Source organism: Homarus americanus, unplaced genomic scaffold (assembly GCF_018991925.1).
Source record: "Homarus americanus isolate GMGI-L3 unplaced genomic scaffold, GMGI_Hamer_2.0 scaffold23598, whole genome shotgun sequence".
Lineage (NCBI taxonomy): Eukaryota > Metazoa > Arthropoda > Malacostraca > Decapoda > Nephropidae > Homarus > Homarus americanus.
Window position 1 is genome coordinate 3,080,006 of NW_024731054.1, and position 16,131 is coordinate 3,096,136.

At 50.3% G+C, this 16,131-nt stretch overlaps 1 protein-coding gene across 2 annotated transcripts in view; it reads left to right on the plus strand.

Annotated features, from left to right (window-relative positions):
* The window catches only part of LOC121867517, a 134,264-nt gene extending 125,950 nt beyond the window's left edge, over positions 1 to 8,314 (plus strand). For both annotated transcript variants that reach the window (XM_042367493.1, XM_042367495.1), the window contains exons 4-6: positions 1,799 to 4,519; positions 4,976 to 6,181; positions 8,219 to 8,314. In XM_042367493.1, the coding sequence (XP_042223427.1) occupies positions 1,799 to 4,519; positions 4,976 to 6,181; positions 8,219 to 8,275 (3,984 nt within the window). In that variant the 3' untranslated portion in view covers positions 8,276 to 8,314. The remainder of the gene's footprint in view (positions 1 to 1,798; positions 4,520 to 4,975; positions 6,182 to 8,218) is intronic.
* Positions 8,315 to 16,131: the final 7,817 nt, after the last annotated feature.

Here is a 16,131-nt window from a genome sequence, read left to right on the forward strand (position 1 = left end):
TCTTGTTCTGTTGTTGTTATTGTTCCTCATTTTCTTTTAACTTCTTCATTTTTCTTCAAATTTTTTCGTTTCTTCTTCTTCCGTCTCCTTCATCCACTATTTTCCTCATCCATCTTCCACCATCCACACCGTCGCCTTCTCTCACCGGATGTAAACACTATAAACCGTATTAGTGTCCGTGGATTGTACTTAAAATTACGTGGACTTATTGATTCCTAACACATGTGTATTTTTGTACGTGTTTTGGTTTTACACACACACACACACACACACACACACACACACACACACACACACACACACACACACACACACACACACACACACACACACACACACAGGAATCGGACCTGCCTTGAAGGTTTTATGTGTGTGTAAACAAGGCCTTTTCTACCCACACACACACACACACACGACCCCTGCTTCACCCACCTCATATCACCCAGCCTACACACACACCCACACACACACACACGATCCCTGCTTCACCCACCCATATCACCCAGCTCACACACACACACACACCACACACACACACACGACCCCTGCTTCACCCACCCCTATCACCCAGCACACACACACACACACACACACACACACACACACACACACACACACACACACACACACACACACACACGACCCCTGCTTCACCCCCTCATATCACCCAGCACACACACACACACACACACACACACACACACACACACACACACGACCCTGCTTCACCCACCCCATATCACCCAGCCACACACACACACACACACACACTGCACACACACGACCCCTGCTTCACCCACCTCATATCACCCTGCTCACACACCCACACACACACACACGACCCCTGCTTCACCCACCCCACATCACCCAGCTCACACACACCACACACACACACACACACACACACACACACACACACACACACACACACACACACACACACACACACACACACACACACACACGCCTGCTTCACCTCATATCACCCAGCTACACACACCACACACACACACACACACACACACACACACACACACACACACACACACACACACACACACACACACACACACCACACACACACGACTCAATCCGAATACCATTGCACACAGGGGATGTTCATAACTACCCCCAGAGGTTTTCTATTTTCTCACAATCAAAGACTTAGTGTTGTAGTCCTCGACCATATGTCTGTCCGCACACTTTGCCTTCAGTGTTGTTAATGTATGCACGAGGGACACACTGTCAGGGGTACTTGTGTTCTACCTTAGTCTAACAGCGACAACATCTAGTGGACCACTGACCTTGTTACATGATACATACACTACACATGATTAACTTGATACATCTCCTCCTGGTCGACAAAGGATCGACTCGTGTCTGTCTGTATTTGTCTTCTTGTGTTGTGTCTTCACCTGTAAATTGTTTTCTTAATATTGTTTTTTTTTTGGGGGTTTGTTTTGGTCTAATGTTACACTCAAGAGTCGCTTTATTAGACGTAAGTTTAGCTCCGTCGTGGTGTCAGGGGGTGGTGTGGGTGGTCAGTCATTACTTGATCTTAATCCCTTCTTCAGTGAGGTGTGAGTGTTGTGTGTGTGGGTTGAGAGACACGTGTGTGGTCCTGCCAGCTGAGGGTGGTCAGTGTGGGAGTCCTCACCCGCCACCAGTATAATGTGTCAGCTCAGTCCTTGTTGTCTTGTGTGTCAGGATGTGCCTCTATGTGTGTGTCTGTCTGTATAACATTTTGATACAGTTACTTTTATAAGTCTGTCCATAACTCGTGTTCTTCTTGTTTCAGGAGGAGATCAGCGCGGTGTTCGTGGAGCCTGAAGCCAGACCAGCCAGCCGGGAGAACCACCCTCCACGCCCACGCACGCCCGCACGCCCACCACTGCTAGACGGACAAGCATCGCCGTCTAAAATCCGCAAAGTTTACAGTGGTGTTGGTGAGACGCCCACGTGCTCTGTGAGGCGTCAGGGGTCCACCCCGTCCTCACACCCCAGACGTCGTGTCCCCTTCTTCAGGAAGACCCGCCGCGTCTCAGCCCCCGCCCTCACCACTGCTCAAGTCCGCAATGGTGGCTCTACCCCGCCCCCCTGGCAGCCCCGGACGGACCCGCATCTGCAGCAGTGGTCCAAGGGCTTGCTGAAGGACTTTCATTCCCTGGTGGAGGAAGAGATCCGTACCCTTCACGGCCACCCCCCTCCACGACACACCAATAACGGGGCCCCGGTAGACTTTAACTTCCAGAGATTCTTGAGTGGTGACAGCGGCCAGGGAGTAGACGTCGCCAGGAGGAGTCGCCGTACTGGAGAGCGTGACAGTGTCGGCCAGCGTGGCGAGGATGGTGGCAGGGAGAGGCGGCCAGTGAGGCGGGTGACTCTCCCCGGCCCTGTCAGCAACAACATGGGCGCCACACACAGTGCAGGCCGCGACGACACCTTGACGGGGGAGCGGCAGGGGGCCTTCAAGACCTACACGTTGCCACGCTCAGGAGGCCACCGTAGCGTCAGTCTCTGCGGGGCCGGTGCCATCACCTACCGCGCCTCCGCCGCCCATCCCGACGACACCGACGTCAGCTGTCAACTACTTCGGGTCAATCCTCGCTTCTCTCGCTCACACTCACTGGACGAGGGCGCCGGCCTCAGCCCCTGGGCGCTTCACCACCTCTCAGTCATTGATGGCGCCCACGCTGAGCCGCCCACGCCCGCGGACGCGAGCAACAGCACCAGTCAGGCCACCCTCTACCCCATCGCTCAGTCTGAACCTGTTGATGTCCCCGCCACGCCCCGCAGCGCCCGGGATGCCGCCGCTCACAGCCTGTGTGAGGGCCACTACGGCAAGATAAGGAAGACGGGGTACGCGGAGAAACACAATGAACAGTTCCGGCCAAGTATAGTAGAACGGCGCCAGGTGAACGGCGGCGGTCGGGGGCTGGCCAACGGGTGGAAGGACCACACCCAGCCCGCCCACCTTGCTGGTGCCGCCCACACTGACGCCACCAACTTTACCGACACCGCCAAGCTGCACAAGGCCTCAGAGACCTTCCTTAACACTAACGGTTCTTCAGCCTTCACGCCGTCGGATCTGAGGAAGGGCGTGAGTGAGTCGTGGGAGTGGGCGGACCAGGAGGGCGCGTGTAGTCTTACTGACCGCCCGTGTGACCCCGAGGCGTGTCCACACTGTCGTGCCAGGTTGTTGTCTTCCACCACAGATGAAAAGTCGACAATTAACACTACAGACAACCCGGAGGAGACGACAGTGGTGGTGCCTGGGGAGGCAACAAGAGAAGCGGACGCCTCTGAGTATAGGGAAAGAGTGTCAGTGTGTGTCACTGCTCCTGAAGTGACAGATGACAATAACTTTGAGGAAGTTAACATGTTGGATCTAGAACTGCCAGGAGAGAGACTGGCGTGTGGCAGAGAGTGTGGTGGGTCAGGGCGTAAGAGTGAGCCGTCCTTACTGAGCGTGATAACACCTGGACAGCTGGACGCTCGCCGCCACACACTGCCGACCCCCAGGGTGTACGGCAGCCTGTCTCTCTTGTCAGCTCCCGCCCCGACCTTCAACACGTCGTCCTGGGAGACGCTGCCACCCGCTGACGAGCTGGAGGTGGAGCTGGAGGAGAAGCCCATCACAGGGAGTGTAGTGCGGCCTCTCTCCCGCACCTCCATCAGCCCCACGTCCTCCCGCTCTCTCAACTCGTCCCTCTCCTCACTGTCCCTTCTGAGTGTCCACCGATCCCACTCTGAGTGTGACTCCTGGCCGTCGTCACCCGTCACTCAGCAGTACCTCACCCCGGAGATATTCTTCGACCCCACTACCATCGCATGTCACACGCCGGATGACCTGGTCTTCAAGGATTGGGATGACGGAGACGTGATCATGACGGAGACCGAAGGAAGGATGGAGGGCCCCAGGGAGTCGGGTGGTGAGGGCCAGGCGTCGTACAGTAAGGCGTCAGGACACGCCCCCTGGCCGGAGCCCATCACCGGTCTCCTGCATCTGACACCTGTTGGGGCTCAGGGCCGCAGGGATATAATCTTCTCCGTCTCCATCCCTGAGAACCGCAAGAAAGACAAACACAAAACTAATCCATCTTTCAGCTCCCCGTATGAAAGTAGTGATATCAGTACTGTGTGTGATGCGTCGGAGGCAGAGGAGACGACCAGGGAGGAGGCGAAGAAGGAGAGAACAGACGCACCTTCAGATACTTTGTGTCCTCGCCTCGCCACCATCACCCTCCAAGACGAAGCCAAGGGTGACCTCAGGCCAAAGAGAGAGACGTCTAACCGCAGCGACACGAAAGACTGCAGCGTGACTGACCTCTCTAGTAGTAGTGTGGTGGAGGGCTCGGCAGTGCCTCCTCTCTCCTGGCAACTGCGGGAGGAGGCCAGAGACCGCTGTGACGTCGACCTAAGGAAGCCGCCCCCAAGGTACCGCAGCTTCTCCCTGGACGAGACCCGTACCACCCTGCATAACCAAAACACGAGGCTCGTCAACTCCTCCACCCAGTCGGTATGTAGACCAACACCCTCCTGTGACCCCTTACTATAGGTGTGGTTAGGTTTGGTGTGGTTAGGTTTGGTGTGGTTAAGTTAGGTGTGGTTGGGTTAAGCTCAGTTAGGTGTGGTTGGGGTAAGTTTAGTTAAGTGTGGTTAGGTTAGGTTTGGTTTAGCAGAACATTTCATCTTATGGCGTAGATAACCAATTAATAGGTTTAAATTGACAGGTAGAGTGATCTTCATAATTACACATAGTTTACTTATTTTAGTACTTTACGTAACTAAGAACTCTTAAGTACATGTACTGTTGGTTCACGGAGTAGTGTTAAGTTGTAGCAGTCATAGTTTATGTAAGTCATTGAGTACGAATACTAGTGAAGGGAAAATATGGACTCTTACGATATTAGTTTGATTAAGTTAAGTTTAGTTGACCCGTCAGCTTCTGTACTCATGTGTGGTGTTGTTGCAGCACCGCCCGGAGGCTCTGGATGACTTCCTCCGTGCTGTAGAGTCTCGGATCCGTCGTGGCAGTATGGACCAGCCGCCCCAGGACCTGCCTCCTCCCCCATGCTTCCCCCCGTCGCCCCTCTCCACCCCAGCTTCCACCCCGGTTTCCACCGCCGCCCACGACCTATCGTTTTCCTCTACGGTGGTCTTCGACGCCTTCACACAGACCACGCCCGCGCCCACGCCCCCGCCGGCTTCCAGGGCGTCCTCAGATACCTGGCTCAGTGAGTATGGCTGCGACGACTTGGCCTCCATGGAGCCTTGCGCCTCGTCCCTGGCTCTGAGCGCCACCGAGGACGACTATGGCGAGGACTACGTCGACGATGATGACGACTGGTCTCGTGACGGGTCCCTCTCCTCCTCCTCACCGCCGCCCACGCCAGCGTCCATGCCCCGCGACGACTCCTCCCTGTCGCTGTCAGAGTCGCTGGACACACTCGACCTTAATGGAGAATCTGGAATCGGCACAGTGTCGACGCGGCCCTCAGTCAGCCCTCACCCTCACGTCACCCTCGACCTCTCGGGCTCCAACCTCTCCTCGGAAGACACTGGCCTGGAGAACAGCTTCGAGCGTCGCATCCGACGGTACATACCGCACAACCGCAGCGGGAGGGAGAGTGAACACAGCTCTCACTACCGTCCACGCCGCCCCAGACCACGACACCATGAACAGTGGGTCCGACGTGAAGACCAGACCACTCAGACGGACCCTGAGCCGCCCACGCTCGCCCACAGCATCGACGAGGACAGTCATGACAGTTACCGTGAGTCTAATGAGACGCTGGAAGGTAGTCGTGGAGGATCAGTGGAGCGGATGGTGAGGCACACACACAGTGAGCCTCGCCTGGACTCCGCCATAATACCTGTGGCAGGGGTGCTCAGGGGCGTGTATAGCGAGGCCGCCCTCCCGCCCCTCCCGCTGCATCACTCCTCCCGTACTCCCTTCACGCCCTCAGCACCTACGTTACCCACGCTGACGGAGGACAAGCCCCCTAAAGCTCCGTCAAAACCCACGCGGCCTCGTCACCTGTCGCTAGTGTCCCCCAACCACCAGTCGTCGCCGGGGAAGGCTTGCTCGGCCCCCACCCTAGAGACGCGCCCCGCCCAGCCCCACGCGGCACACACCCCCGCCACCACGCCCTCTGAGGACTCTTCTGGAGAGACGCCGGTGAGTAACCCTGAATTAAGTTTGTACAATGATATACTGTATGTGTAGTAGGGTAGCAGTGGTGAGGGAGAATGGTGGTGAAGATGAGGGAGAATGGTGGTGAAGATGAGGAAGAATGGTGGTGAAGATGAGGGAGAATGGTGGTGAAGATGAGGGAGAATGGTGGTGAAGATGAGGGAGAATGGTGGTGAAGATGAGGGAGAATGGTAGTGAAGATGAGGGAGAATGGTGGTGAAGATGAGGGAGAATGGTAGTGAAGATGAGGGAGAATGGTGGTGAAGATGAGGGAGAATGGTAGTGAAGATGAGGGAGAATGGTGGTGAAGATGAGGGAGAATGTTGGTGAAGATGAAAGGATAATGTTGGTGAAAATGAAAGGATAATGTCTGCTACTTGTGCCGATTTAGTTCACCAGACTGTCATCATCCGCGAACATGATTTACACAAGTTCATGATATAAACTGTTACCCTGACGTTGTTGTGTTGTACCGGTGACAGATTTTTTCGCTTAGGAAAATAGTTATAAATCCTGGATGACCTCTGACCTTTCATCTAAATCTATGAGTGACATTATTCAGTGAGTGTAGCAGTCGTTGTATTAAACTGGTATTGTTTAACCCTTTGAGAACGATGAGTTAACCCGTTGAAGATAATGAGTTAACCCTTTGATGATGATTTAACCCTTTGGGGATAGTTTAACCCTTTGGGGACTATAGTTTAGCCCTTTGAGGAAGATTGTTTAACCCTTTAAGAAAGATGGTTTAACCCTTTCAAGACAATCATTGGACCCTCCAGGACGCAAAGGGCTTACTCGTTCCACTTTTCGAAATGTTTGATTGTAATGAGAGAGAGAGAGAGAGAGAGAGAGAGAGAGAGATAACCGTAAATCACCGGCAAAAGATTTAGTCGTGGGAAAAAAAAATAATACCTCATGAATCTGAAAATTACCTCAGCATCTCCCATCTTTCCTTCCGTTTTCTCTGGATGTAGTGAGAGAGAAAACACACCTTCCCGCCAACACTAACTCATCTATACTTATCTGTCTTTACGCGACAAGACTCTCCCATAACACACGCAGGTAGGCTTTAATTACCAGGTGTGAGGTTAATTAACAGGTGTGCATCATTACGTTTATATAAAGTTCACTATAATTTCTGAAACATTAATTAGATGGAAGGTTGTGGTTTATATAATGTAACCGTCGGGACTTTAATACGAAAAATGCCGCTTCATTATAGTTTGTGTAATGATGAGCGTAAAAAATGTATAATGTGGTTGTAAACAGTTGTATTACCGTGTTGTTATAACTGATAGAACACTGTGTGAGTTATAACTATGAGAAGAGTAAATGCGTTAAAAATCAGTTAAATATATAGTGTTTGTGTTGGTCCAAGGAATTCAGTTCAGCTACGTGCATTTCACATACCGTTTTCTCATGATAATCTCACTTATTGGGAAACAGTGTTATTTGGGGATGGTTAGGGTGTCTATTGGCGATGATTATACCAAGTGTAGCGTCATTCGTCACCAGTTTATGTAGTATTCGGTAATTTTGTTTGTTATATGAGAAAGACCTGGTGACCGGTGCTTAATGACCCTGACAGCTGAAGGTGTGTGTGTGTGTGTGTGAGAGAGAGAGAGAGAGAGAGAGAGAGAGAGAGAGAGCACCAGATGGTAGACTCAAGGGCTCACAAGGACTTGAAGTGGGTAGGGCGGACACCAAGTACTCCTCCTCACCTCCCCCCTCCCTAAGTTGTGCAAGACTCTGGCTGCCTGAAGCACTGCCTGGCTGTGTAGAGAGAGAGAGAGAGAGAGAGAGAGAGAGAGAGATAGAGAGAGAGAGAGAGAGAGAGAGAGAGAGATGTACTGTATATAGCTAGAGAGTGGGACTATAGATAGATAGATGTTTATACTATATCTTGTATCAATTACATTTATAAAACATTAAGTTACATTTTTATGAAGTGATCATACAGAATTACTTAAAATAGAATACAAATAAATAATTCCCTAATATATTTACCTTTCCTACACACAGATGCTGACGACCAGAGCTCAATCCTCCAAGGAAATAGCAGGTGAGTCGCTTAATTAACTAGTACACCTTGTTAACTCACCTGTGTAGAGGCTCGTATACTAGATAGAGGGAGGGGAAGGTGGTATTCTATTGGTTCTTCGTCGGCGCCTTCGTCAAGATAAAGGAAGTGTCAAGATTCTAAAACTGCTGGAACGAGACTCTGAACTGCTGGAACGAGACTCTGAACTGCTGGAACGAGACTCTGAACTGCTGGAACGAGACTCTGAACTGTTGGAACGAGACTCTGAACTGTTGGAACGAAACTGAACTGCTGGAACGAGACTCTGAACTGTTGGAACGAAACTGAACTGCTGGAACGAGACTCTGAACTGTTGGAACGAGACTCTGAACTGCCAAAATAAGCTTCCAAACTGTTAGAACGAGTCTATGAACAGCTGCAATGAGTCTGAACTGCTGGAACGAGACTCTGAACTGCCAAAATAAGTCTCCAAACTGCCAGAATGAGGCTCCGAACTGCCCGATGTACCGATAGACACAAGAGCAATATCTCATTTGGGTTCGATACAGTTTCGAACAGGAGTGTAAATGAACGTCTGTTGTGCGTCCACTGATTGAGTTACATAGACCAGGTGAAGGTGTGTGGTGGTGAGTGGTAATAGTTGTTGTGGTGAGTGGTAATAGTTGTTGTGGTGAGTGGTAATAGTTGTTGTTGATGTGTGTGTGTGTGTGTGTGTGTGTGTGTGTGTGTTAATAACTATCATGTATTTAATTAAATCTCGTAAAAAAATATTAAAGAAACTGACATCATTTCAACCCATTCCCATTCCTGCTATAAATTTTCACATCCATCCCATTCCCATTCCTGATGTAAATTTCATATTCCAGGTCATTCCAATCTTGCAAAATAATTCCTTCTATTCCAGTATCCTGCTTTACACATTCACCTACCACAGTCATACAGTTACCTTGAGAGAGAGGAGAGAGAGGAGAGAGAGAGAGAGAGAGAGAGAGAGAGAGAGAGAGAGGAGAGAGAGAGAGAGAGAGGGTGGAGGAGAGCACCAGCCTTGATGCATCGCAGTGTTATCATGTCTTCGCTATAATTGGTACACATGTCACTTCTTTGAAACTCTGTCTCGGCGTGTTCAATCATGTTTGGATCAAGGGCGGGACAGGTCGAGTGCCGATAAGTCCTCCTCCTCCTCCTCCTCCTCCTCCTCCTCTTCCTCCCTCTTCTCCTCCTCCTCCTCTTCCTCTTCCTCCTCTTCCTCCTCTTCCTCCTCTTCCTCTTCGTCTTCCTCCTCAGGTCCTTGCCCCTAAGAGACCCATCTTCGGCTAAACTGAAACTTGACATATAATCTGGCCTCGTTAATGAGCACCAGTGAAAATATCATAACAAAGCCAATCTTCATTTTTATTGGTCGATTACCAAATAACAGAGCCAGTGTGAATTCTCATTGGTGGAAATCTTAGATAATGGAACCTTGGGGAATTCTTATTGGTCGACTAATTAGGAAGAGGAGGTATTAATCTTTCTATCTGTCTCTCTGTTTATCTGTCTGTCTGTCTGTCTGTTTGTCTGTCTCTCAGGTGTTCAAGACAATATTAGGTTAATTAAGCTTACCTGTGGATCAGATTACAGGTGAGTTTCATATGACGAGAGAATGTTTATAATGGCTCAATAGGGGCGGTGTATGGTGTATAGGGGCGGTGTATGGTGTATAGGGGCAGTGTATAGGGGCGGTGTATGGTGTATAGGGGCGGTGTATGGTGTATAGGGGCGGTGTGGCGGTGAATGGTTGTATGGTGTATAATGATAGTGTATACAGATGGTGTCTTTGTAAAAGGATGTATTATGTATGTTGGTGTAGTGTAGGTGTGTGTGTGTGTGTGTGTGTGTGTGTGTGTGTGTGTGTGTGTGTGTGTGTGTGTACTGCATGACTTGTGTTTGGTTCTGTTGCTATAAATTGTTATTCCTCTGAGGTAGATTCAGTGATGCGTGACAATAGTGTTTCCATGTTGTTCTCCTCTATCTCTCTCTCTATCTCTACACTGAGAGACACACGCTGAGAGAAAACACCGGGGAGAAGGTTACCTGGTTGAGACACTGAGAGACGCTGAGAGATACTGAGAGACTTGGAACTTCGCGAAATAGGAAAACTGCGACCATGGTACACCGCCAAATTGAGACATCGTGAATTTGTGAATATTTAAACACCGCCAAATTAGAAACTAGCTTATAGTGGGACGCCGTGAAAATTAAAACACCGCGAAAGGAAAAAAAATCGATAATATTAAAGTGGTGGAAAAGATGTCGTGAGGCTGTTGTTTGTTCTGTGTTGACCTGGAACAATTCTGTGGACCTAGACGGAGAGAGAGAGAGAGAGAGGTTGGATGGGAAGAGAGAGAGGGGAAAGAGACGGGGAGGAGAGAGATAAAGGAATGGAAACAGAAAAGAAACGTAAGAATAAAGGAGATAGAAGCAGGCAAACGAATGGAGAGAGAGAGAGAGACCTTTCTGTACACTTGTTATCACACACACACACACACACACACACACACACACACACACACACACACACACACACACACACACACACACACACACACACACACACACACGCTCGACTCTGTTCAAGTGTTTGTCTACTTGTAGCGATGAATTACCCCTTTTCCGTCTGTCTGTCTGTCTGTCTGTGTCTGTTTAATTACCTCCGCTAACACTGTTCTTTCCTGTGTGACAAGACAGTGTGGCAGACAGACAGTAGACAGACAGTTTGGAAGTTAGTGGTAATGAAAGACAGACAGACAGATAGGAAGTTTGTGATGATGATGATGATGATGATGACGTCACTACACACTATCATCACCACCACCACACGAGAAGGGTGATAACTTACTCCATATATTAGAGACTGAAGGAGCACCCTCCCTCTCCTTCCCTCCCTCACCCCCCTCCTCACCCCCCCTCCCTCTCCTCCTCCCCCTCCCCCTGTTCCCCTCTCCCCCCTCCTCCTTACTCTCCCTTCCCCCCACCTCCCCTTCACCCCTGAAACTTCAAGAGGCGTGGACCAGACGGCGTGGTGCCTCTAGTGCGCAGGCTACACGCCCACACGCCCTACTGCACTGCGTTGTTCCGTCACCACGCCGCATTTAGCCTGTGCTTATTATTGTTGTTGTTATTATTATTATTATTATTATTGTTTTTGTTGTCGTTGTTGTTGTTGTTGTTATCATATGGTCAACACAGATGACTTCACTCGAGCTAGGTGCCACCTCACGCCTGGCTGCTGCTGTTATCGCTCGACCCATGACCACCCTGTCTGAGTGAATATTGTGGGTCGTATGTGTGTGTACAGGTATAGCACATATTAACTGTACTGATGTGTGTGTGTGTGTGTGTGTGTGTGTGTGTGTGTGTGTGTGTGTGTGTGTGTGTGTGTGGTGTTGCCTCTCCTCTGTTAGACCCCCAGGCAGAGTGAGTGAGTCGTCAGTAGCGGTGTTGGAGTAACCTGACTCTCATGGCCTCAGCTCCACACCACCGACCAAACAAGTCTCTGTCCTGCCTGTTATATACTACTTACTCACTCACTCGATCTGCTCACTCACTCACTCACTCACCTGCTGATTCACTCACTCACTGCCTGGCTGGGGTCTGGGGCAGAAGCAAAACACACACAACACACACACACACAAACACACACACACACACACACAGCGGCTTTCTGAGATGACCAGTCCGAGGTGCATACCGATCCTCTCTCCTCCATTATCCGCTCTCCGCGTCTCTATCTCCTCATTTCTCAGAACTTTCTACAGAAGTTTTCGCCCAACTGAGCTGTGAACGAATCAAACTCTCCCTCATCTTACTTAGCAGCCACCAAGATGGCTCTCTCTCTCTCTCTCTCTCTATATAACATATTATATAATGAAATTATTATTATTATTATTATTATTATTATTATTATTATTATTATTATTATTACCACAACAACTCGCCTCCCCCAGGACTTCCGTATTACGCAAACAGTCCGAGACTCAGAGCGGCAGGTAATTCTCAGTAAGGGAATCAAAACATTGGCGTCTCGGATGGTTTGAGTGAGAAGGTCGTGTCTCAGTAGGTATCCCAAGATGGGCAGAGATAGAACCTAAGACGATGGTGCTGGCCGAGGTGGGGATACTGTTACACCACTCTGGTTAGATACGGTGTGTGGGAGTGAGGGAGGGAGGGTAGGAGGGAGGAACAGGGAGATGAGAGGGAGGAAGATGAGAATGAGGAGGAAATGGTTCTGGGAAGGTTGTTTATGTGTGTGTGTGTGTGTGTGTGTGTGTGTGTGTGTGTGTGTGTGTGTGTGTGTGTGTGTGTGTGTGTGTGTGTGTGTGTGTGTGTGTGTGTGTGTGTGTGTGTGTGTGTGTGATGACAAATGCAAGTGTCTGTGTTTTTCTTTTTATTGTTGTCCAACGATATGAGGGACTGTGGTCAGATTATTTTTATTATTATTATCCATCACCCTCTCACCTCCCCACATCCCTCACCACCCCCCCACACAGCCCCACCACACCCCAGCCCCCACATCCTCCTCCTCCTCCTGTGGTTAAGGGCCAGTTGGATCAGTAGTGCCTTAGTCTTGTGCAGGTGGAGACGTGAGGACCTTCAAGTGTGTGGGTCTGTCTCCTGACGGCGGCGTGGGAGGAGACCTAATGATCAAGGGCCCGTCATCCTTCTGGTGTATAGGAAAAAATGTGTCCTCCTGGCGTACAGTACATTGGAGACTGCGGTGATCTCCTCCTGGTGTCTAGGAAAGTGTTCTCCTCTTGCTGGTGCGTAGGAAGAACTGTGCTCTTATCATCCAGTTGCCTAGGAAGAATTCTACGCCTCCTCCTCCTCCTCCTCCTGATGATAAGGAAGAACTGTTAGACAATACCGTATGGGAGGAAAGGTGTGTGTGTGTGTGTGTGTGTGTGTGTGTGTGTGTGTGTGTGTGTTGTGTGTGTGTGTGTGTACAGATCGACAACCATTAACGTTGAAAAAAACAAAAACAAATTCCCATTACGGTGAGGGCGGGGCCGGAGCATTTTGGTGGCAGCCGGATAACAGAGTTCCGGATAATGCGAGCCGGTTATAAGGGAATAATTTCCAGCGCCGGAGATTGAACGGTGCCGGAATTTTTGTTTGTGGAATAAGGAAAGGGGGAAGGAAGGGTAGGAGGGAGGGAGGAGAGAAGGAAGAGAGGGGGTAGAGGAAGGGAGAAGGGAGAGAGGAAGGGAAGGGAGAAGGGAGAGAGAGAGGTCGAGGAGAAAGAGAAGCAACAGAAACATAAAAAAACTCAACGGCAGTTATCAATGGCGTATATTAGTGTATTTGGTACCGTTTCAGCAGAAACAACAACAGGAGACAATACAACAGGGGTTCGAACAGGGGAGGGATCTCGACACTGTTTCATTTAGGGTTTTTTGTGGTGTCGTGTTCATTCTGTTGTGTCAAGCTCCTAGAGAGTGTGTGTGTGTGTGTGTGTGTGTGTGTGTGTGTGTGTGTGTGTGTGTGTGTGTGTGTGTGTGTGTGTGTGGGGCGTAAAACTAAAAGCCAGGGAAATGAGGTGAAAGGTGGGGGGAGAGGGGGTAGGGAGGAAGGAAGGAGGTAGAAGGAATTTATGGGGAGAGTGAGAGGAGGGATGAGGAGATGGTATAAAGACGTGAGACAGAGTGAGGGGAGGGGATCTGTTTGTTTGTGAGGTCTTAAGAAAGTCACCAACACACACACACTCACACAAAACAACACAAACATCCACACCTACCACCACCACATCACCACACCACTACTACCACCATCACCACCACCACCACCACCACCACTACCACCACCACACCACCACCACCACCACCACCACCACCACCCCACCACCATCTATCACCATTACCTTCTCCATAACCGTCATCACCACACACACACTACACTAACCAACCACCCCAGTTCACCACCACCCCAACCAACCATCCCCACCACAACTATCCATAACACTACCAATAATTACCACCAACACCACCACCACTACACGTCTCTTAAACACCACCCCTCATACACTTTCCTCAAGGACAACCATTCGTCATTTACACCCCCCCACCATTGTTCCCCCAACCCCTTATAACCCCCCTCACACCCCTTACCTCCACAACCCCTTACCCCTACCCCCCCCTTAAGGGCTCCTCATCTGTCATTTATATACGTCAGGTCCTTTGTCCCTCGGCACGGCCCTCAAAACTTTCAAGTCGAGGACAGTTAGCTTAGGGACTTCTCTCAGGGTGTGGTGTCGAGGTCAGTGACCACCCCCCTCCTCCCCTCCTTCCTTCCTCCCCCTTCCCCCTCTAATTTTATCTTTCTTTCAGTTTTTCTTCCTTTTCTTTCATTTATTTCTTTTTTGTCCTTTTTCTCCTCTTTCCCTTCCACTCACTCTCCTCCTCAAACAGGAGGTGTTAGTCACTCGGTAAGGAAGAGAGAGAGAGAAGAGAGAGAGAGAGAGAGATATTGGGTCTCAACGGAAGAAGCACGACCTAGCATTATAATCTTCCTGAAGTGGTGAGATGGACGGGGGAGGGGGAGGGGGTTGTGAGGCGAGTGGTGTCTTTTTGAAGCTGTCCGCCTTTTCCCTCTTCCCCTTCCTTTCCCTCTCCCTCCCTCCTTTACTCTCCTCATCCCTCTCCTCACCCTCTCACCCTCTTACCCCTTCTGCTCCTTCTCCTCTCGTCCCTCACCAAGGCAGAGAACGAGAGGGTTCTTTAGGTCTGCCGTGTTTTTTTTTTCAGGGAGACTCAAGAGACCTCCTGGTTAATGTAGGTTCCGGCAGAGAGTGGGTCCACCACCATCTACACACACCACACACACACACACACACACACACACACACACACACACACACACGTAAAAGCTCTCCTTGGGGAAGACACTGGCCCCTTTAAACTAGAGGAGCTGACAGTGTAGTTGTGGTGGCCTCATGAGGCTGTCTCCCTCATTACCGCCACACACCTTTATTGCTCAATACCTGTCACACACCTGTTGCAACCCTGTCCTGTAAGATGTGTGGCCTGTATTACCTGTCACACACCTGTTGCAACCCTGTCCTCTTAAGGTGTGTGGCTTGAAATACCTCCCTGTATGCAGGTGTGTATATCCATTAACTCACCTGCCACGTCCCCTCACCTGCCCCAAATTCGTTTCCAGGTGTGTGTGTGTGTGTGTGTGTGTGTGTGTGTGTGTGTGTGTGTGTGTTTGTTGTGTGTGTGTGTGTGTGTGTGTGTGTTTACCCTCATTTCACACACCTGTATCGTTTCCTCAGGTGACCTAAGCTCACAGGTGTGATAAGAGAACATCAGGCCAGGGAACCTTTAGTGATACTCACACACACACACACACACACACACACACACACACACACACACACACACACACACACACACACACACACACACACACACACGTGCAGGACCCAGCTCAGATACGGACAGACGAACGGACGAACAGACGGAGAGTTGAGACACAGGAATTAGAATATCGTTTCCCTGTCCGATCAGAGAGAGAGAGATCAATACAGTAGTTATTTGTCAAGGAACCTCAAACACCTGTCTCCTGTTGTGTCTTGTGGGAGGTGAGGCTCAGGTGGCCCCCTAGTGTATGATGCCCTTGTGGTGGTGGCTCAGTTGGCTCCCAGTTCTAGTAGGCCCCAGTAGCCCCAGTTCTAGTAAGCCCCAGTCCTCATAGGCCGTAGTTCTAATAGGAAGTGGGGCTTGCTAGGACTAGGGGCTTACTAGGACTCGGGGCCCATCTGAACAATCAACGTTATGGGGGAGAGAAAATTCCCAGGAGGAGCATTTTAATTCCGGGTATTACTGTAGGGAGGGAGAGGGACAGGTGTGGGGAGAGA